The sequence below is a fragment of the Stegodyphus dumicola genome, chromosome 5, assembly GCF_044657685.1.
Source record: "Stegodyphus dumicola isolate Sdum_Otavi_A_Nest chromosome 5, ASM4465768v1".
NCBI classification, from domain to species: Eukaryota; Metazoa; Arthropoda; class Arachnida; order Araneae; family Eresidae; genus Stegodyphus; species Stegodyphus dumicola.
Window position 1 is genome coordinate 57,488,868 of NC_140772.1, and position 22,790 is coordinate 57,511,657.

The following is a 22,790-nucleotide window of genomic DNA, read 5'->3' on the forward strand; positions in this document are numbered from 1 at the left end:
CTGTTACCTCGTCTTCCCCTGATAAAATGCTCTGATGCAGAATGCAGCTTCATAAGCTCTCCCGCTATCTATGTCGTTGCTATCCATCTCTAACCCAATAATCCAGAAAGTCAGGAAAACAATTTCGTCGGCTATAGACTTTATTCTATATTATAGACTATTTTCGGTATCTCTCTTCTTTCACTGGAAGGTTGTTGCTTTGCTAAGACTGTTACCTCGTCTTCCCCTGATAAAATGCTCTGATGCAGAATGCAGCTTCATAAGCTCTCCCGCTATCTATGTCGTTGCTATCCATCTCTAACCCAATAATCCAGAAAGTCAGGAAAACAATTTCGTCGGCTATAGACTTTATTCTATATTATAGACTATTTTCGGTATCTCTCTTCTTTCACTGGAAGGTTGTTGCTTTGCTAAGACTGTTACCTCGTCTTCCCCTGATAAAATGCTCTGATGCAGAATGCAGCTTCATAAGCTCTCCCGCTATCTATGTCGTTGCTATCCATCTCTAACCCAATAATCCAGAAAGTCAGGAAAACAATTTCGTCGGCTATAGACTTTATTCTATATTATAGACTATTTTCGGTATCTCTCTTCTTTCACTGGAAGGTTGTTGCTTTGCTAAGACTGTTACCTCGTCTTCCCCTGATAAAATGCTCTGATGCAGAATGCAGCTTCATAAGCTCTCCCGCTATCTATGTCGTTGCTATCCATCTCTAACCCAATAATCCAGAAAGTCAGGAAAACAATTTCGTCGGCTATAGACTTTACAGTCCCTTTCTCAAACCTCTCGGAGTTGTGTTCGGTCAAAGCTTCTTTCATGTAGAAATAAGAGTCCTGCAGCTACTCTCTGCCTTGGCGATCATCTCCAGGCGAGAAATCATATAAAACTGGCCTTACCAGAGCTTTCTGAGAGTGAGATTGATTCCTTCAGTTACCTCAATAACGCTCGCTGAGCGTTTCAGCGTACAGCTTTTTAAAATTTGAAATGATCTGCTGGTCCATGGATAGCAGCGAAGATTTAGTGTTGGAAAGCAAGGAATTGGATAATGATGAATATAAATTATATTCAAGGAATAATGAGAAAGGATAGGATTAGTAGGAGCTTAAAGGAATATAAATTCTTCAAGGCGCACTTTCTAGGCCTGGAGGAAGAGCAAGCGCTCATCATAGAAAGCAAGGCACAGAGTGGCAAATTCATTTTAAGTAGATATTTTGTCACAGACGGAACAGATATTTTAATGGTCCAACTTGTGAAAAGATCTTATGCTATCCAAGTCTTCTTTTGGACCTCCACATGACATTTAGCCTGCTCGTCCAAACTTGAAGGCTCTTAGATTGTCGAAAAGTTGAACGAGCAGCCATTTAATTTTTAACGCCACTTATATTTGGACGAAACAACAGCGCAGGGACGGTAATTCATTGGCCTGCGGCCTAGTAATGGCTTCTCCTCTGTTGTAATATTATAAGGTATTTACTCCCTCCTTCCAGCATGCCTTCGTGGTATGGCGGTAGCACACTCGGCGCGTATTCGAGAGGTCCGGGTTCGAGTTTCGGCGAGGGCCTTGCTCATTTTTTGCGCCTGCTGCATAAAACAAACCTAATTTCTCTACAGGTGGCGACCAATCTAAAACGTGGTAAACAATATTGCGTCACTTCTAGGAAAAGTAATGATTCTATAACAGCGATTCTGAACCGGTAGTACGCGTACCACTGGTGGTATGCAAGAGCAAAATAGGTGATACTCAAAGAAACAGAGTATTTTTAACTGTTAAATTCAAAACTCTCGTGGGAAAAAAGGAACAGTTGATAGAAATTTCCTGTGATCGAACTGTAATTGAAGGTTTAAAAAATAACACTTGTTAACTTTTGGCTGAACCCACCCCCCAAAAAAAGAATTTAAATGCATGTCTATTATATTCTTATCACCTTTTTGCAGAAACTATTTGTGCGAATAAGGATTTTATTCTATGTTATATCTGAAAAATAAACACAGTAGAAAATTAAAAGTGGATCATAATTTACATTTAAAACGAAGTGACATAAAATAATCACTGTAAAATGTAATGGTGGTACTATGTTTCAATTTTTGTTTAGATGGTACGCGTTATTTAATTGGTTGTGAACCGTTGCTCTATAACACGAGTTTTGATTCGGTACCTTTATTCGGAAGAGACATGTCTCATCACAATTTAAAATCTGCTGCGGCAGATAACCCTCTGAATTTATAAACTTTTTTAATATGCCGTTTGTCTGCCTTTACGTCTGATTAGCTCCATCTCTCTGGCATACAACGCTGACATCTTGAACCACCCATGACTTAACATTTAATGCTTCATTTCTTCCGTTGATGATCCTGAAATCGTATTAATGAGACTAGCAAAAATTTGTTTTTCCATCCCAAAAAGAATGTTTACGTTGATAGTGTCGCCATGCATTTGCTTCTCATTGATCCATACGAGAAGCAATCTTTCAACATTGTTAAGAATATATGACAGTTGCGTAGGGATTCTGGTCATCTCGTTGTACAAATCGTTGATGTAGACCGGTTATGTGTGCGTGCTATGTCAGCCACGTTCATACTTCTTTCTTGCTTCACAATGATTTAACATTTGACTTCTACGGTGATTTTCCTTCTCTTACCCTGTCTTCTTGCAGGATTATCTTTGGAGATAAACTTCTAAGCATGTTCAGACTTTACATTAAAATATACAGTAGTGCTCTGAATACAGATTTCACAAGCCAGAGTAAGCTGTAAGCTGAGCGAGCGCTTAACCGAGATTGATAGCCGAGATGCAGGCAGTATTCTGCATCTCACCACACGATATATCCAAGTCACTCAATCTGCGAAACATCACACAGTTAAGGGAATCATTTTTTTTTTACATTCTGTTTTGCTCGTTATACGAATAACTCGCTGTAGAAAGTGCTCGTTAAGCTAGTTTTGACTCATATAAATAAATAAAATTTGTATATTTAAAAATACGGTGGTCATCATTAGTATCTTTTTTAAATATCAGAAATAAATGAAATCTTAATGTATAACAGTATGTTTTAATTAACATTACAAAAAAAAATAACTAGAATAAAAATACGGTAGTCATCATTAGTATCTTTTTTAAATATCAGAAATAAATGAAATCTTAATATATGATGATATGTTTTAATTAACATTACAAAAAATAAGTAGAATAATTTGCATATCAGATAATCAGATATTTTTACAATAAATTTTTACAGTTTACATACACAGTCAAGTGTTACACAAACAAGTGTGAAAAGTAAGAAAATAATTGCTAAGAAGGGACATTTAACAAGTTGCAAATTAGAATAAATTTGTTTATCAAGAAATTAAAAATTTCCGCATCGTAACACAAGCAGTACTACCAAATATTTCCGATATTTAATAAATGAAACATAAAACTAAACTTTTCTGCGCATGTGCGCGTAGTATATGATGTTAGAAACATCTTTTATTAATTACAATAATTGTAGAAATAGTCACCAAAATTATGAGTTGGAACTGTACTTAGTGTATTTTAAATTGCATTAAATAAAACGTAAAATAATAGTTCATTCTTACTAAGTGGATTGTATTTATTGTATCTAAGCCATCAAATTACTATAGATGGATTAAGTTTGAAAGTTAAATATAAATTCGTACACTTTACGGAATGATAATAATTTGAGAATTGGCTCTTAAAAAGTGCAATAGAGTGTAAATAAAAAATCTTATTTTTCGTGCAGTGGCAGTGCATGTTGTACACAGAGTCACATGGATGATAAATATATGCAGTGTAGCTTAACATAAGTGGTAAAAAATTATATACTTTTAGATTCTGGTAAGACGTTCTTTACACCAAAAATACCAATTTAAACTATTATAGTAAATAATAAAAAATGTTTAGCTTACGGCAGGAAACTAAAAAACCTTTCAGAGTTTCAGTAGCTGTCAGTAAAACGAATAAGTAATTAAAGAAATTTCATATTAAGAAATGGTTTCAATATCAACTTTTAAAGATATCATAAGGAAATTATTTCACGTTTCTGATACTTTTAAACACATAAACAACATTGAATAGGTTTTCCTACTTATTTTTTGGTCTAAGGCTATCTCTTTTAAATTAATGTATTTTACTGATAGTTAAACAAAGCGTTAAGAATATAACATTAAATGCGATTATATATATATATATATATATATATATATATATATGATGTACCAGCTTTTGTAAGGAATAAATAGATTGTTGAAGAATCATAAATGTAGTCGTAGCTTAAATTATCAGATGATAAATTTAAAAAACAGGATCCATTTATTATTGGTCAGGAGAAATAGCAGTTATAAAATCAGATATCCGGAGTAAATAAAAAAGAACTAATAATAAAATTTTGTATGAAGTTTACTGCACCGTGACATTTAAGAAAAAGCTCCCGATATTCCTTTTGCGAGTCCTTGTATAGCCTCTGGAAAGGCGAAGCTTCCAAGAAATGACGTCAGCCAATCCATTTCGCTTTAAATATTTCAAGAACATTCTATAATTATACGTGTACAAAAGGCGGGAAAAACAACTTGACTACGGGGCTGTGGATTTAATTCCACGTACTTTCAAATAAGAGAACGTCGCCATTAAAAATGAAAAGAACATACAGTTAGAAATTTAAGTGTATTCTTGACTATGGAATTTTATTATTACATATATATACATATATATATAGTGTTACGGATTTAGTATTTAAATAGTTAATGTTAGTTGTTATTTAATTTGTTGTTGTTTTAAGAGTTTGTTTAGGTGGTGGTGTATTTAATTATGGCAAAGCACACTAGGGCTATCTGCCTAAGGGGAGGGATGCCTTTCGTGGAGGACTTTCTAAGAGAAACTGGCTCGTATACACGTTACACATGGGGAAAACCACGAAAACGCCCATGCAGCCAGCCCGTTCGCGGGATTCGAACCTCGGACCGAACTACCACTGTTCAGCGTCTTTACCGCCCGGCCGCTGGTGGGCGAGTTTGTTTAGGAAACTGCTCTTGTTGATTGTAGCGAATTCGCGGATTAGCTTTCTCTAGATGTTTTGAATTAAGTTCTTTCGAACGTTTCAGTAGTTAAAAGATAACTACTGTGAGCTATTGTAATACTGCACGAATATCTCAGGAAATTTAAGCATTTTTGTTGTAGTAATAATAAATTTTGTTCATTTTTCATCGGACTTGTGCATTCAATTCAAACGAACCCGTACGCATGCACCAATATATATATTGATTAGTACTTTTACTATGTTTTAAATATACTTAATTAGTTTAACATATAGCTTACTATTTTTGTTAATTTTTACTTGTAAATATTCAAATGTTGTATATTTCTCTTTTTACACAATTCATTGCAACTAAATTTGCTTATGTTGAAGTTTTTGCTGAGCCACAGTTTTTTAGCAACTTTTTAGCGTGCGTACTAAAATTTATCTTCTAATTTCCTAAATTTTGCAGCACAATGCGCAAAAGTTTTGACCACATAGGTCTTTTATCGTTTGTTCTTTCTACTTTACTTTAAATTATATATATATATATATATATATATATATATATATATATATGCATTTAATGTAGACACAGAGGGAGCGAGAAAACACCCACTTTCACGAGGAAAACATTTCCGATATTCTTCTTAGCATATGGAAATGAATACCTATACGTGCTATATTTTTTATAATATTTTTATACAGAATGAGCATGCCTGCTTCAGAGGTTACGCTTTTGTCGACTTCATGCATAAATATACTGGCTTCTTCATGCATCACTATTAGGTATGCTTAATGCGATATGATAATTCTTATGCGAATGCGTCAGTTTGCTAGAAATACGGAACTAACTTGTTTCTATGGTATTAGGAAACTCCGCTTGGGGAATTAATAGCTAGTTAAAAATCCCTGATGCATTTAATTATCTTTTTACTTTTTAACACAGTGCAGGAGTTTTTATCAGCATTGAGCATTAATTCGTTTTGTTGCATATAATTAAGCACATTCTGACTTCGAGTTAATCTGTTTATACAGATTTCAAAGATTTCAGCGCATGATTAATGCCTAATTTATTTTCCTATTAATCTATTCTTTTTAAAGACATGTTTAAAACATTTGAGTCATTTAATCCACCAACTGATCTGTGAATGGAAATGAGAGGTTGGAAGTTTAGAGAACAAATATTAACTGTTGTCTTATACATTTTCTATGATATTGATATTTAGTGCGTAAAAAAACGGGATATTTAATATGTTTCTTTTTACGGCCCATAATAAATAGAAAATATTTCGAAGCTCAACCAAGCATTAGTAACAGCACAAAGTGTAAAGAAAGGAAGATCTAATTTCTAAAGTGAAACTAATTTTTATGGACAACAGTTAACATCTTGTTAAAATTCTTTTGAAAGTTTTATTAAAAGAAGCTTTATATTGTGACATAAATTATTTAGAAATGAATTAATAAATCAGTTATATGTGAAAATGAATGTGTATCGCTTCATAACGTCGCGTATACTATATTTCAATTTATATGCGTGAGGTTATTTTTATTTTTGTCCCGAATTGAAAAGAACAAGAGAAAAGATTGGAAAAAAAATTGTTAAACACTTCGATAGAAACATTTTCAAAGTGCTTATTAGCTTAAATTGATAAAATTTGCATCCTGGTAAAATAGAAAATATTTTCACATGATAAAAATAGCTGTTGCAAGTCTCGTGTACAAGCCATCCAATAAAATAAATCAATAACTATTTCTTAAATGAATAAGTCTTCTTTTAGTTTTTCAAAATAAGACTTCAAATCTCAACGTAGCATAAATTTACAATAAAATATGTAGCTCAATTGCAGGTTTTTTCCCCCTTACCATTTAGACTTGGGCCCACCAGCGGCCGAGCGGTAAAGTCGCTGAACACTGGTAGTTCGGTCCGAGGCTCTAATCTCGCAAACGGGCTGGCTGCATGGATGCTTTCGTGGTTTTCCCCCATGTGTAACGTGTATATGAGCCAGTTTTCCTTAGAAAGTCCTACACGAAGGCATCCCTCCCTTTAGGCAGATAGCCCTAGTGTGCTTTGCCATAATTAAATACACCACACCACCACACCATTTAGACTTGTTCTCATGAGCAGCTCGGTATGGAAAATAAGATTTTATTTCTAAATTTTTAATTTGTGGGGTAATTGATTCTTAAATTACTAAGCTTATGATATTGGATTAGCTTAAAATTTTTGCAGGTCTTAAACTGAAATTCGCATACTAAGCTTTGACTGCAAATTCTTATGATTTAAAAAAAATTTAATTTTTTAATATATTTTTCACCTACTTAAATTTAACGATATATTCTTCGAAGTATAAGACTATGGGGAATTATTTAATTTACTTAACAGTTAATTTTATTTTGAAGCAACCTTTCCTATCGCTCTTGCTTTCAACTGACGCTTTCTTGCCAGAATTTAAATTAGCGCGCGTGTATTCAAATGAGATAGAAAGAAATTAGCATTTACGGGAAGGTTTGGGAACTTGAATTTAGAGCGTGTTCTTCCTACCTGAAGGTCATGTTGCTATCTTTGATTTACTAGCGATCAGATTTCTGTGGCGTTGAGCGTTGATTAGGCTTGTTTACACCGACGTTTATGAGTCAGAGCCAGCCTAAGGGTTGAGTAACCTGTGAAGCCGTTAGGCTAAACTTAACTCCATTTGATTTTAAGTTATTCGTTACCTGAGTTAAGCCATAAATGTCGGCTTTTATAAGCACGAGTCGGTGCCATCTATAAATTTTAAATCGAGCTAATAAATGGTTCTTTACGCCCTTCTCTGAACGTTGTCGTAAGTAGGGATAATTCCCTATCCAGTCTTCTAACGTCTAGTTAGTTTATGATACCTAAGAATATGAGACGAATGCTAGGTTTTATTTCGCTCTTGTGAAGGTAAAGTATATAAATTTTCTTGGTCCATGTTAAACAATAGTCAGAATAAGTATTAGATATTTACTCAAGTTTATTCAGTTACGAGTGTTATTCTTTTTAACGGTAGGACTCACACAAAATACAAAGTGCAGTAATTCATCATACTTAAAATTAAGTAATTTTCTATCTATAAGTATTAGGAAGGAGAAGCGTATTTACTTTATGAAATAGATCAGTATGACATACAGAAATAATTAATTCAATTGATGAAAGAAATCCTTAGTATTCAGCTCAAAACTTGATGAATAATGAATTTGTGATATATATATCTCATAATTGGGTTTAAATCATTCCTCAAAAGTATTTTTTAAAAATGCAATTTCTCGTTGAGAAGCGTAAACACTCTTTGGAAGCATCTGTAGTGAAGTGCCAGGTTTTACAGATACTTCTTTACAAATGCACATTAGTTTTTGTTACACATGCACAACAGTAGTTAATGCAAAATTAATGCTAAATTAATGCAAAAATTCAGCTTACTTGAAGAGGAGGAGGAGGAACCATCACAAAATACTTGACTTTCCAGAAGGACAGCCAAGATGATACCCGCAATCAGTGGTTTGGCTAAAGCCATTTTTGGAAAGGATCTGTTGGTAAAATTTAAAAATTAGTGTTACAAGAAATTAAATACATTATTCAATTAAATATAACTGATAATCCTAAAAAGGTAATTTTTTTAAGGAAAGAAGTTGTACGCTTACATGCTCTATTTATTTCCTTGAAAATATTTCACTGGTGTTTATTTTAAAATAATGCAGGGCGTAAAATGGAATAGTTTGAAATAAGTAAGAGCTGTAATGTACGTTAATGTACGTATGTAATGTACGTATGTAATATGTAATGTACGTTTTCTTTGGCGTATAGACAATACCATGTATAATACAAGGTATAATATGATGTTTTAAGCATAATGCTTCAAATTCACATTTTATGTAAATTGAACAAATGTAATATACTACACTATGAGATATTTTAAAATTATTCATAGATATAAAACATGATTAGTGGATGTTAACACTACACTGTCTCTTATCCTATAGAACAAAGATGTTGTAACCAGTGGTTACTATAACGAAAGAAGAATTAATTTATTCTTCTCATTTGGGAATTTTTCATATTGATCATTGTAATGAAATATTGGCCGTCAATAAGGGTCAATACAGCTAGCAAAGAGATTTGCAAAGGAATGCAATGTACTTTGTACAGCTTTCAGCGAACTTCCCCCGTTTACAGATATACAAATCATCTCTTTTATCTAGGAAAACCAAGCAGTAATTGAAGCGATCATTTAGATTGAAGTATTAATGGCCTATCGCCACTCATGCAGCGGCCGGTATCCGATAAGGAACTTGCTTCGAAGTAAATATTGGACATCAGAATTTACTATTAGCGACGTTAGATTTCGACTAGCGATTCCATTTTAAGTGAAAGCGTTACAAATATGTAGCAGCAAGGAGAATATAACTTGTATGTAATTTGGGAATATTTTAAGACATATTTATAGTTGTTAAGAAGTATGCATTAAAAATTATGAACAATAATAAAAATTCTACTGTGTCATTTAACACTCAGTCTCATGCATTTACTAATCAATCCTAGAGTCATTTGATACTCAGAACAATAAAATTTTTAAAGGTATACTGCAGCAAGTAAAATAAGAGATATATATTACAATAAAAGCTCAAAAAAGGAACAGCTATATGAAATTCCGTGCTTTTTTACTTTGAAAATTAAAATGAACGTCGAAAATTAACAGATAAATATATGTGAAAATATATAATAGATTTTCCTTCTTTTAACACGTTATTATTTAACTTTCTTCTCTATCTTTATTAAAAAAGTTTGATCAAATAATTAAGTTTTAACTTTCTTCTACAGACTCGGTCTTTATGAATGTTTTCACATGCACACATTTGAAATGACAATACAATATTGCATAGAAATTTTTTCAAAATTCAGTTAAGTGTTTTTCTTGATTAGTGTGGAATTTTTCTCTCAGATTTAACAGCCAGGCTAATCATCGCAAGATGTTTGTAAAGACAAACACTATCAAACAAAGAAAACAAACACTATCGAACAGACCAAAAAATAGTCTTTGAAATGATGGAATTTTTGAATTTCTCAGTAATTCTCGAATTCTGTCAGTGTTCGAAAATATTTAGATGTTTTAACTATACTGCAGGTACTAAAAGGAGGAATTTTTTAATTCTTCATTATTAGTAGACTCAGGATTTTAAGTAGTGATGAGACAGAATTTATAAATCAAACTTAAATTTAAATGAACTGAATGTAATTTTACTACACAGTAATGTAACGTTACTACAGAAAGAATAATTTTACGAAGTTCAGTGTGTGTGTGTGCTTATGGCAAAGCCTCGAGGGCTATCTGCCTAAGGGAAGGGATGCCTTTGTGGAGGACTTTCTAAGAGAAACTGGTTCGTATACACGTTACACAAGGAGAAAACCACGAAAACACCCATGCAGCCAGTCCATTCGCGGGATTCGAACCTCGAACTGAACTAAAAGTGTTTAGCGACTTTACCGCTCGGCCGCTGGTGGGCTTTACGAATTTCAGAGAACGTGAATTACATTTTCGCATTCTACAGAACACAAATACAAGATAAAACATATCGTAGGTACACGATTTTAATTAAACGCACTAATAAGCAAATTAAAATTACTTTAGACATCATTGTTGATTATATGTGACTAAATATAAATCTAGAGGTTCCTATGTAGGAATTTTATTAGGAAATTAACTGAATTTAAGGGCAATAATAGCATAGAAATAATATTATGAACGAATAATTCCAGGCAATTCGCTTCAATTCCAGCTTGACTATCTTTATTTAATTAGTTAGCAGCCTCTAACGCTTTATGCACATATTTTTATAGCTGTAGTTAAAGATCACAAAGATAAAAGAGAATGTGAGCAATAAACTGAAATTTATTGCGAAGTTTTCTTCTTTTTGTGAATCCAGTTACCTTTGCTTCAAAAATAATTAAATGTTTTAAGTTGGGTTTTTAAGTTTCTTTATTAATTTAAGAGTTTAGGTTGGATTTTAAATTTGTTTTGCAACTGAGAAATTACGTTTTAATTTTGATAATTTCAGTAGCACTAATTGTTGACATTACGTACATTAACATCACTGCTTGATGATCACTACTTCAACTACTTATAAAAAATGCAATAAAACTGAAATAAAACTGACAAATGTCTCTGAGATTTAATTTCTGAATAGGTAGAATGTAAAATATATATGTGTAATGTCCGCTGTATAAATCATTGAAAAACTAAAACTAAAATTTTTTAATTAAATTAAGAAATTTAATAAAAATTTCCCTAATTGCTGTTTCCAGAATTGTTAGTAGTTCAGATCTAATTTAGTATCTAGTAAAAGTTTTTAAATTTATGAATTCTGCCAATTTGCAGATAGGGTGATATATATCTACATGATATGAGGACATTTATCTCTTAATGGCATGAAAATTAAAGCATTCAAGTTAATTCTAACAAATGCGAATAAAAGCTTTCATGAAACAGAGAAACCTGCCAGTAATTCATCAGGATAATTCAAAAACTTTGATTAATATAAAAATTTGAACGTTGAAAATACCATGTTTTATTCAATAAATTCGACTTAATTTGTGTCAATTATATTATCTTATTTAAGAGAATTACTAACCGCAATGAAAACTTAAATGTTCCCATTACAGATATTAATTAAAATATATGAAAACCATAAAATTCATGAAATGCTCTCAAATATTTTTAAGCGTGCATTACTAGCTCGTAAAAAAGATAAAGATTATAATATCCTGTAGCATCGCAGGTTTTTTATGAGACAGGAATAATTGATCATCGGGGGTTTGGTTTCAGCCATGAGATTTACAAATTAATGGAAAGATTTAAATGGATTTTACAAAGTAATGAAAAGATTGAAAACACATGGTATTTGAAATTGATATATTACTGTTCTAAATATTTTAATCCTTTTTTTTATTTTTCTGTTCTTGTAGCATTTTGCATTATTTTATTTATTTATTTATTTTTTGTCTTTGAAGAAATGGTATTTTTATGGTTTATTTTGTTGTTGTTGATGTTGATGAATTATGGCAAAGCACACTAGGGCTATCTGGCTAAGGGGAGGGATGCCTTCGTGGAGGACTTTCTAAGGGAAACTGGCTCGTATACACGTTACACATGGGGAAAACCACGAAAACGCCCATGCAGCCAGCCCGTGGTTTATTTTGTATTTGATTTAATACGTGGTAACTTGTCTTGTATTTAAACTTCTGTAAAGTGCCTCGGGGATATTTGGTGATTTGAAAACTATGCGACTCTCTAGAAGATTCATGAAAACACATTTTTGAAGCTTTACGACCAATTCTTCCAGAAATTTCTAGAACCGATACTGCCGGTTATAAATACTGGTCAGAGAGCTAAGTGAGTTCGGTTGTGACTCAGCTACTTAGCTGTGAGCTTTAGCGGCTAGCTGAACTGTGAGTTAGGGTTTATCTGAGAGTGATTTGATGAACATTACAATTTATTTCGTGCGCTAAGGAGGAACTACTAAATATCTACGTTCTTCTGGAGTAGTTTCCAGCTACTATATTAAAAATGCAAATGTATGGAAAAGCCATTTTTCATCTGAAAAGAGAGATGTCACTAGATTTATCATGCATTCAAATATAAACCAATTTTGAAAATCTCAACTAAGGAAGGTTATGACTCTCATATGAAATATTTACAATATAAATTCATATGAATTCAGAAGAAGAAATCCTTCTACAAAAATCCTCTCTAGACTGTTTATAGCTATTTCAGATTTAATGAGCATTTTTATTTGAAAATACAATTTTAGAATTGTCTTATTTATGTGTTTTTCTAATATTGTATATTTTTATATTTTGCGAAATAAGTAGTTAATATTACTAATTAAAAGAAAGAAAAACTACTTTTCTACATACTTGTGATTTAGTTTGACTATTTAGTTTTGGATCCGTCTGGTTATCTACATTTTATTAATTTCACTTCTCAGTTTTTCTATTGGGTTGGCAAGAAGATAATTTAGGGTTGCATGTTATGTTCGTTTTGTAATTCGTCCGTCAACCTTATAATTTGTTGCTTTTGAGATTTGACAGCTGACACTTCTAGGTTTCTATAGAAATAAATTCTATGTATTCTTTTAAAAACTGTTAGTTTACGGTCAATTTTAACATGAGGTGCAAAACACATCTTCGACATATTTTACTTTTTTATTTTCATAAAGGCTGGGACTATGGTGTTAATTTCTGAACAGAACTCATGTGTTGGAGATGCTTTAAAAAATTTCATTCTTCAAAATTTTCTCCTGAAGATGACCAACATACTGACTGACTTTCTGAATTTGATGATGACAAAATTCTAGACGTAATTAAATCGAATAGTCACACAACTGTGCAAGAGATCGCAAAAATATTAAATGCATCACACACATTATCTGAAAACCGCATAAGATGTCTTGGATTTGATAAAAAAACTCGATATTTGAGATCTGCATGAATTGAAAAAAATCACTTAACACAAGTTTTCAATATTTGCGATACGAATTTCAAATATAATGCAATCGACTTTTTTTTGAAAAGAATTATAAAAAATGGATCTGAAGATAAAATATGGATTGTATGCAATAACATTAATCAAAAAAGACCATGGTCCAAGGATGATGAATCAGCCAAATCGTATCGAAAGCTAAACTGCATCAGGAAAATATCATAGTCTCAATTTGGTGAAATTACAAAGTATTGTGTATCTTGAGCTGCTTCAAGCAATCAAATGATCAACTCATATTTGCTGCCAAAAATTTATGAAATTGGAGGAAACAATGAAAGAGAACAGGTCAGAATTTGAAAATTGCAAAGGAATCGTGTTTCACTTTGACAGTGCAAGGACTCGCACATCTTTAGCAAAATGCACGAAATTATTGGAGCTTCACTAAGAAGTGATATCACATCCTCGATATAGCTCTGACCTTGTTCCATCAAATTATAATTTTATCTCTTATTAAATGATAAAAGTTTCATTTGAAATAAATAATAACGATAAACTCAAATCTTACTTTGTTGAGTAATTTGCGAATAAAGACCAAAGGTTCTATGAGCTTAGTATCATGAAGTTACCATGGGTGATGATGGTAAAAGATGATCGAGATGATCTTTTACCAAAGATGGTAAAAGGTCATGGATCAGAATAAAATACATTTGTTGGATTAAAGTTCATTTTGTGTATAGAAAAAATAAATAGTTTTGTTTCACATTAAAGAAACCAAAATTTTTTCCTTGCCAACATTATAAAATAAAGAATTGACACGAAATAAGCCAAAGCATTTTGTATGATAAAATGTTATCTCTTACACACGTACCATTAAAATTGCATTAGAGAGATGAAAGGTATGAGAAAATGTTGCGAAATCGTTTCCAATTTAATAACTGGTTTATAACAATCGGTCAATGCAAAATCTAATTAAATAGTCACAATTAGAAATTTTTACATCTAGTCAAGAAACTAAATAAGAACAATAAAGGGAGACAACTGAACAACATTTAAAAAGCTGTTAATAATTTAAAAACTGAATTAAAGGATATCATCATTACTGAAAGGAGAGAAAGTACTTTAGGAGGGTCATATTGTTACATATAATTTTTTAAATGTTTCTTATTTTACTAAGATTTAAGAATCTTTCAGGTTTTGATTTAATACATTCTTTCACAATGGAAGTTTTAATATTAGACGTTTATATTGAACGGCTCGGTGCATTGTCCTATTTGTGAAAGTCAATTATCATATGCAAATGAAATGGCAACATTACTGCAGAATTAAGATGCAGTTCAACGCCAATTACCCTGGCTCTTTCGGTGAATTCCCTGTGTTAATGAGAGAAATGTAATTGCTCATTCGGCTTTCAGTTGATTAGATGGTACTTCCTAAAAGTCGAGACGAATTTATTTCTGTATTATCCGTTAGATTAAAAGGGAATTAATTAATGTCAGCCACTAAGATTAAGGGTAGGGTTCTTTATTATTAGACTGATATAGAAATTCCTACAGATCTGGACAGAACAGATGAAATAAAGTAGAAATAATTATAATGTAATGAATTCATAATTAAAGGCTAACAATTATTGTTAATAATAATTGCCCATGTTACATAGGAAAAAAAACGCATTTGATGTAGAACGTGATTAAATATTATTAAATAATCATTTAATGTAATTAAATATTGATTGATAATTAGCAGAATGTAACTTTAGATTAATATGATTAATTAAAAAAGTTTTATTCTGGAAGAAATAAAATTTTAGATTTTGAAAATTTATTAAAGAATACATTTTAGATTATTATTTAGAAACAACTATAATGTTATATTTTAGTGAATAAAGTAAAATAGTGCTCGTTTTAGAAAGTTATCAGAAACAAGCGTAGCTTTACAAAAATAGGATAAAAAATATTACATTTATTTTGGATCCAGGGATCAAAGATTAAAATCACTGGGTTACGACAGTAGTTTAAGGTTATAAGGTATTTTCTTCCTCCTTTCAGCATGCCATTGGAGTGTAACGGTAGCACACTTGGCGCGCATTCAAGAGGCCAGGTCAAGTCTGGCTCATTTTTCATGTCTCCTGCTTCAAAATAATTTAATTAAACTCCAGTAGCTCCCTAACTAAAAGGTGGTGGACAATAACTCGTCATTTTCTCTTTCCTTCCAGCATGCCTTCGTGATGTAAGTTAGCACAGTAGGTGTATGTTCAAGAGGTCAAGGTTCGTGTCACGGCGAGGGCACTGCTTATTTTTCAAAATAACCTAATAAATCTACAGTGGCGCCCTAACTAAAAGGTGATGCAAAGTAATTAGTCACCACCAGGTGATTGGGTCCACTAATCCCCAGTCGCCCATTAAAAGGGGGAGTATACAAGGTATTTTCTCGCTCCTTTCAGCTTGCCTTCGTGGTGTAACGGTAGCACACTCGACGTGTATTCGAGAGGTCCAGTTTCGAGTCTCGGCGGAGGAATTGCTCATTTTTCATGTCTTCTGCTTCAAAGAAACCTTAATGAATTTACATGGTAATAATTAGCAAAATATAAAGACATAAATTAGTATTTAAAACAACCTTAGTAATCTTTGAATGGAGGATACGAATTATGGATTGTAGCTGCATTATGACATGTGGCTAATATTTATGAAATATATGCATTTAAAGTTTCTGCAAGAGGAAAATTTCTCCAATATAATCTAAGCAGCTATTCTTCAACAATTTACACATTTCATCGCTTATAACCCTAAGCAGTGCCCGATTAAGCCATACTGAACATCTAGACACAGCATATTTTCAAAGGTCCATAATGTTCCTTTCCTTGCTCTTTATAAAACAGAACTATGGGGGAAATACAGGATGATTTCAAGAATTATATTTTGCGAATTCACTGAAAGATCAGAACAGTAAGTGAAAGAACCTACTTAGTTTATTTTTCTACTGGGATTCGCAACTCAGCAAAACATGTTATATATATTTTAATTCTGTATTGTTGTTTTTATTTACAAATTACCAGAAATTACAGGAATTGTCTTTTTACGTAAGACTGTATTCTATACTTTTAATTCACACCTTTTGTTTAGTGCAATAAGTAAAAAATCCAATGTTACGCTTTGCTTTGATTAAAAAGAAAGTAAGAGCTATTTGACTTTTATCTATAGCCTGAAACTGTGGTTTTTTTTTACTTTGCATTTTTACGGTTATAATAGCTACGATTATAAAGGCACGATGTGATCCATTTTTAATCAAAAATTATTTTACTAGCTATGTGCAAAGCGCGATGTTAAACACGAATTTTTGCTATTGACTCCCTTGGTGGTCGAAGGCGTGGTTGGTGGTGGTGGAGCAAGCATATCTGTCTAGAGAGGACGGAAAATCAAAGTTTCATTGTATTAAACAATAAAAAACTTGTACCTGTAGCATAAGCAGGTAAGCTAAGAGAAAGAAAGTTAATTCTAAAGTAATATTATTGAGCTGTGCTGCGAGTTGCTGTAGGTAATTAACAAACTCGTATTTTCAGTAAAGGATCTGAAAGTGTGGAACTTTTGAATAATTGAAGATACAAGCTATACTTAAGAACTGAGACATTCTTGAGCGTACTAAGTACTTACAGATGCCCTTGAATGTAATGTTTACTTTCTAAATCGTTTATAAAGGAAATATTAGTTTTGTTTGAAAAAAAGGATAAATTTGCGAATCCTCAGCTATAATATATAGACGAATATATTACGTTGCTTGAAATATATTTGAGTATTTAGTTAGTAATTGTTATTAACAATGACGGATGGATATAAATAAAATTTATTAAGAAATTCATTGATTATTTAAGCACCAAGTTATTTCCATAAAAGACTGATATCCTTTTCAACTCAAAGTTCAAGTTCTTCAACAAATTACGATTTGGTATTAAGTACAAAATCCTGTATCTTTGGATGCATTTGCATAAAGTTCTATGAGCCTATATTATTATTGTTAATCAGATATCAAGTTTGGATTAAAATGAAATAAAATTCTGAAAATAGTATGACTATTCGTTTCAGTTGTTTTAAACAGAGTGATCATTGATCAAGATTGCCGCAGTTTTTCTTCTCGTTTCTTGAAGCATTTCAATATAATACCGAAATGTCGAATAACAGATTAGATGAAAGCGTTTCATTTCGCTTCCTTGCTTTAAAGTACGTGGAAACCCTCCAGGGATAAAGATAAAAACGAAAAAAAGAAAATGCAATTTTGTCGTAGAGTCTTTCGCGTTAGATTGACGGAGATCCGAGAGTATTAAAGCCTGGGGAATAATAATAACGCTGTTCGATGTTATATAGGACAGTGACAAATTCCTTCCGGAAATGTTACGCAGTATAAAATAAAATTGTAAATTTTTCTCATCTTAACGTTATCCAGAAAAACCACGAAGTGATAAATGCGTGCCTACGATTCCTCATATAATTCTATCCGGAAAGCATTGAAAATGCCGTTCTAGCCTGAAGTTTTTTATTTAATACAATGAAACTATACCTCATTCCCTTTTAAAGAAGTATCAACAGGAGGTTTAAATTCGTTTAGGTGCCACTCTGGGAATAGGAGATTTTTCTTTTGCTTTACATCCATTCTTGATTTTACATTACTCTGATTCGTTATCGTTAAAACTGTACAAGAACATTTATTATTCTATCATGACATCTATTTATTTCGTTTTCATTTATTGACATCCTACTGTAACAAATATTTACTATTAAACAAGGTTACTTTTTTATAACTTCTGAAGTTTATGTATAATCATTTCATCTGGGGAATGCGGTTTTTATTCTCTACTAAAATAATCATCACACTAATAGAGTTAAACTCGATTATATCGAAATCGAAGATTCCATCCAAAATGTTGCACAGAACATGAGATAATAGTAATAATCCTATTCAACACTATATATATGTGTGTATAATAATTTAAGATTGAGAGAAGATACAAATATTTCAGTCATGTACGAAGTTGCAAATGGTAAAGGCATTTAAAATGCATAATCGTGTAGTTTCAGTCAAACGCAGCTGATGTGACGATTGAACACGCTTTATTTCTGGAGAAAACAATTCTGAAGATGTATATTTTGTTTCACACATTATTATGGATGCAATATATGTCCATTCTGCATCACCATTTTGTAACTTTTGCTGCATCTTAAGACAAAGACAATGGATGAGAAAGAGAGGAGAGCGATGACACTTTAGTTTGAAGCAAGCCAAGCAGGAAAATCTCTCGCACATTCAGAAAGAAAGGATGGGAAAGCGTCAAAAAGTTAGAGTTTGTAGCGTTAATTTCGGTATCGAATTCACTTTGATTGGCTAAAACGTTTATGTAAGTACTTCATCAGCAGCACTACGTAAGAATGTATGACATGGATTAATTTGGAAATGATGCAGTTTATATGGATAGGTCATAAGCAGTTACTGTTTTTAAGACAGAAAAGCATAATAGTCCAATTAAAATGGAATGCTAAGAGAATGTAAATGACAGTCAGAATTTTGATTTACATATTTTCTTATCTTGCTTAATCCCCTTTAAAGAGAAAAAGACTTGGTGACAGAAAAGCGTTTTTCAGAGAAAAGAGTATTAAAAAAGCAGAATAATAGAAATATAATAAGCAAAATATAAATCATGAAATTTGTTACCAAATAGTAAATTTTTTATAATGTAGAACCTATATCTTGAGCAATGAGGTTTTTGAGATGAAATGCAATTTTTGAAGTCCTATTAAGATTTGAGGCAAATCTGAAAAATCCTTGTTTTTTGGAGTCCACGTAATCACATTTCTTCAGGGAAGAAATTTATTCTTACAGAATATCATAAATTAGAATTTTTACATACCCATTATTACTGTTTTTGCTTAATCATGACAAATACCAAAAATTTTATAAATAATTTTCATATTGATTTAGCATTATATATATCGGAGTATTTTACTGAAATTAGGGTTTCATTTTTATTATATTTCATCTTAAATTTCTTATTTTACTAAACTAGAAGGCCCTTCCAGTACTTCCCATGTAAACAATTCCATCGATTTCTACATATCCTCTTTAGCCGACGGGGATATAACTGCACCTATGGTAAAAGGATGCGCGATAATCACTCGCAAAGGCCTCCGTTCGTTACATAAGGTAACTGGCCTTTATAACTGCACTCAAACTTTCCATAAAAATAAATAAATAAATAAAATATAAAAATCTGAAAACTTTCCGATTTTACATTATGCCCAAAGAGGCGTTTTTTTAACGTTTTCTGTGTTACCATTATTTATTAAATATCATGTTCTTTGCACTTAAACCATAAAATTCAGTTCAAGAGCAATATCGCAAAATTATTTTAAAATGATCATCTCTTTAAAGTTTTCCGTACACAGTCTGGAGCATTGAAGATAAATTTTTTCCCGTAGAGTTTTGCCATTGCTCGCGTTGAAATCGTTGAATTTGTTAATAAAATATTCGTTACAGCTTTACAAATTATGAAACAGATAATAAAACAAATTCTAAATTTCAACTTTCAGGTGCCCATATTCGGGTGGGAAAGTACATTATTCAAAATATGATGGGAAAGTACATCAAAGTATTCGGGTGTATTCGGGCGGGAAAGCACATCAATCAAAATATGATGGCTCTAGGTACCATTGTTCTATCTCAATGCAAGAAACAGAAATACATTTATGCAGATTGTTCCTTATTTGATTTTTTTTAAATATAATACAGGGCTCTAATATTTTATGGCAACAATTTGTAAAGGGAACCGACATTTATAGTGAATAAACGCAAAATGCCAAGACGAAATTAACAGCCCTTTTGGGCTAACGCCCTTTGAACTAATAAAAATGATATTTGTGTGTAAAAAGTTAGAGTCAGTTATAAAGTGAGAGCCTTCAACTTAATCTCGTACGAGAAGGGTTAAAAAGAACAACTAAACAGATGTAAAAATCAGTCTCTTTTCTGAATCAAGATTCTCTCAATTTCTTGTATACTTAATATACAATTTTAATAAATATGATATTCATTCGTATTAATTTCATGTTACTTTCTTTCTATGCATTTCACTTTATAATTAAATTACCCGTAATCAATTTTATTACAACTACTCTGTTTTTCATACCATTAATATGAGCTATACTCATTATACTAATATTTATTATCATAGTAATTAATATTTTCAGTATTATAACTCAAAATGTAATTTTATACCATTTTCCGTATACTAATATTCAAAATTTATTTTTCATATTTTATCTTATTTTCATAACAATTCGGTATTTTAAAAAATAATATAAAATGCTTAACCAATAATCCAAAATTATAATTTACCAACAGCTCATGAAAATAAATATTTATCTAAAAGTGACAATATTTTAAGTTAAATGTTAAGGTACGAAACAAAAATTTTCTTGCTATTATAGATACATGTAGTGAGGTTAATGTAATCTCTGAAAATAATTAAAAGTATATTGTGATTTTGAAATTCTGGAAAATATAACTTCACGAAATATATTAGCTGTATCGGGAAATCTCACAATCACTAAATAAATTCAATTGTCTCGTAAAATTGGAAGAATAACTAAAGATGCGGTATTTTATGTTGAAAATTCTCACTTTAATCATTTATTCTTGTCAGCGTATCTTTCTTTGTTTAAATTGCATTTGAATTTTAATAATTATTAGCTATTTCAGTTTAAGAGAATTATAGTAAATGTGTACAACTAAACAATTTTTTGAAGAGTAATGTCTTATATTTAAACTAAAATACTGAAAATTGAGAGGACTGTTATAATACTCGTAATATTGAAAAACAATTAATGAAAAATTTTTGTAAGTATCATTAGATACTTATAGTCATATATATATGCAAACTTAAATGTGATGTGAGTTGTATTAATAATGAACCACCAAGCTTAATATTGCTATGTTTTTTTTTTTTTTTTTTTTTTTTTTTTTTCTTCTGACACCCGTTCGTTACGTTTGTCTCTTCCTACCCGTTCGTTCGGGGTTCGTGTGGATTTGGAGTGAATAACGACGACACTGGATGAAGTATCGAAACACACTTTATTTAGCCAGTATTGTCAGGACAGCTCCAAAACAGGTTTTACAGTCATCGGTGAACTACTATAAACACACTGACAATATCAGCGACGCAGCCTCCAGGTTATCAGGCTATCACGGTGGAGACGGCTTCACGGCAAAGCACTAGAGTACAGCTCGCGACTCTGCTTGGTCGTTCTCGGAACTCCACGTACTCTCGAGACTCTCCACGCTACAACTCGCGATGCACTCGACGACACCCGAGCTCCAACTCTTCGGTTCAGTCGTTCCCGGAGCTCAACACGCTCTCTCGAAGATGCACTAACCGCGATACACTACGAGATTCCTTCGGTGAACTCGACGACCCACTCGGCACTCGCTGGCCGACTGTCCACTCGATCGTCTCCGCACGGACTAACTAGATGAGACACTCTACGAGGCACACACACTTACTGACTGCGGATCAGCAGGGTTTATATAGTTTTCGGCTTGTGTTCGAGAACATTCTGGGCTAAATCGGTAAGAATTCGTTCCAGAAGGTTCTCCAACCGTCCATGGCATATCGCCAATTTTGTCGCCAAATGGGCGATTTCTCGCCAAATGTGGCAACCCTAGCTTCTCTTGCCATTTTATGGCAATCTTAAAACTGCTTTGCGGGGAAGCCATCTCACCGCGCCTGTACATTTCGTAACAATATTAACTTTAAAACTTCCTACATTTCTTAAAGATAACAATGAAAAGTAGAAAATAAATAAAAGAATTATTACATGCAGGTATCATAGAACCAACATTAGGCCTTACACTGCACTTGCAATTTTAGCCTATAAAAAGATGAAAGTGCAGTATCTAGATTATAGGAATATTAACTAATTTACATAAAACGATTCCGAACGCATACCTATGCAGTACTAGACCAATTAACAAGTGCAAACATGTTTTCTACGTTAGATCTAGCATCTAGTTATTGGTAGAAAAGATTACATAAAAAATACTGAAAAAGTAACCAATTACAGCAAATTCAAATTTTTAAAAATTTTTTTTTATTTTAGTAGGCTATCGTTTGGTTGGTATAACTTCCCAACTGTTTTTCAATGAGTTCTTAGAAAAAAATAAAATATATATCTGATTCAGCTTTAAATTATTGCGATGACATCATAGTACTCTCCCAAATTTTTTAAGGAATTTTAAAACATC

At 32.1% G+C, this 22,790-nt stretch overlaps 1 protein-coding gene across 1 annotated transcript in view; it reads right to left on the reverse strand.

The window, feature by feature from the left end:
- LOC118192607 (uncharacterized) overlaps positions 1 to 22,790 on the reverse strand; it is a 212,924-nt gene that overhangs the window by 10,037 nt on the left and 180,097 nt on the right. The window contains exon 2 of the mRNA XM_035363625.2: positions 8,456 to 8,562. Coding sequence (XP_035219516.1) covers positions 8,456 to 8,549 — 94 coding nt within the window. The 5' untranslated portion in view covers positions 8,550 to 8,562. The remainder of the gene's footprint in view (positions 1 to 8,455; positions 8,563 to 22,790) is intronic.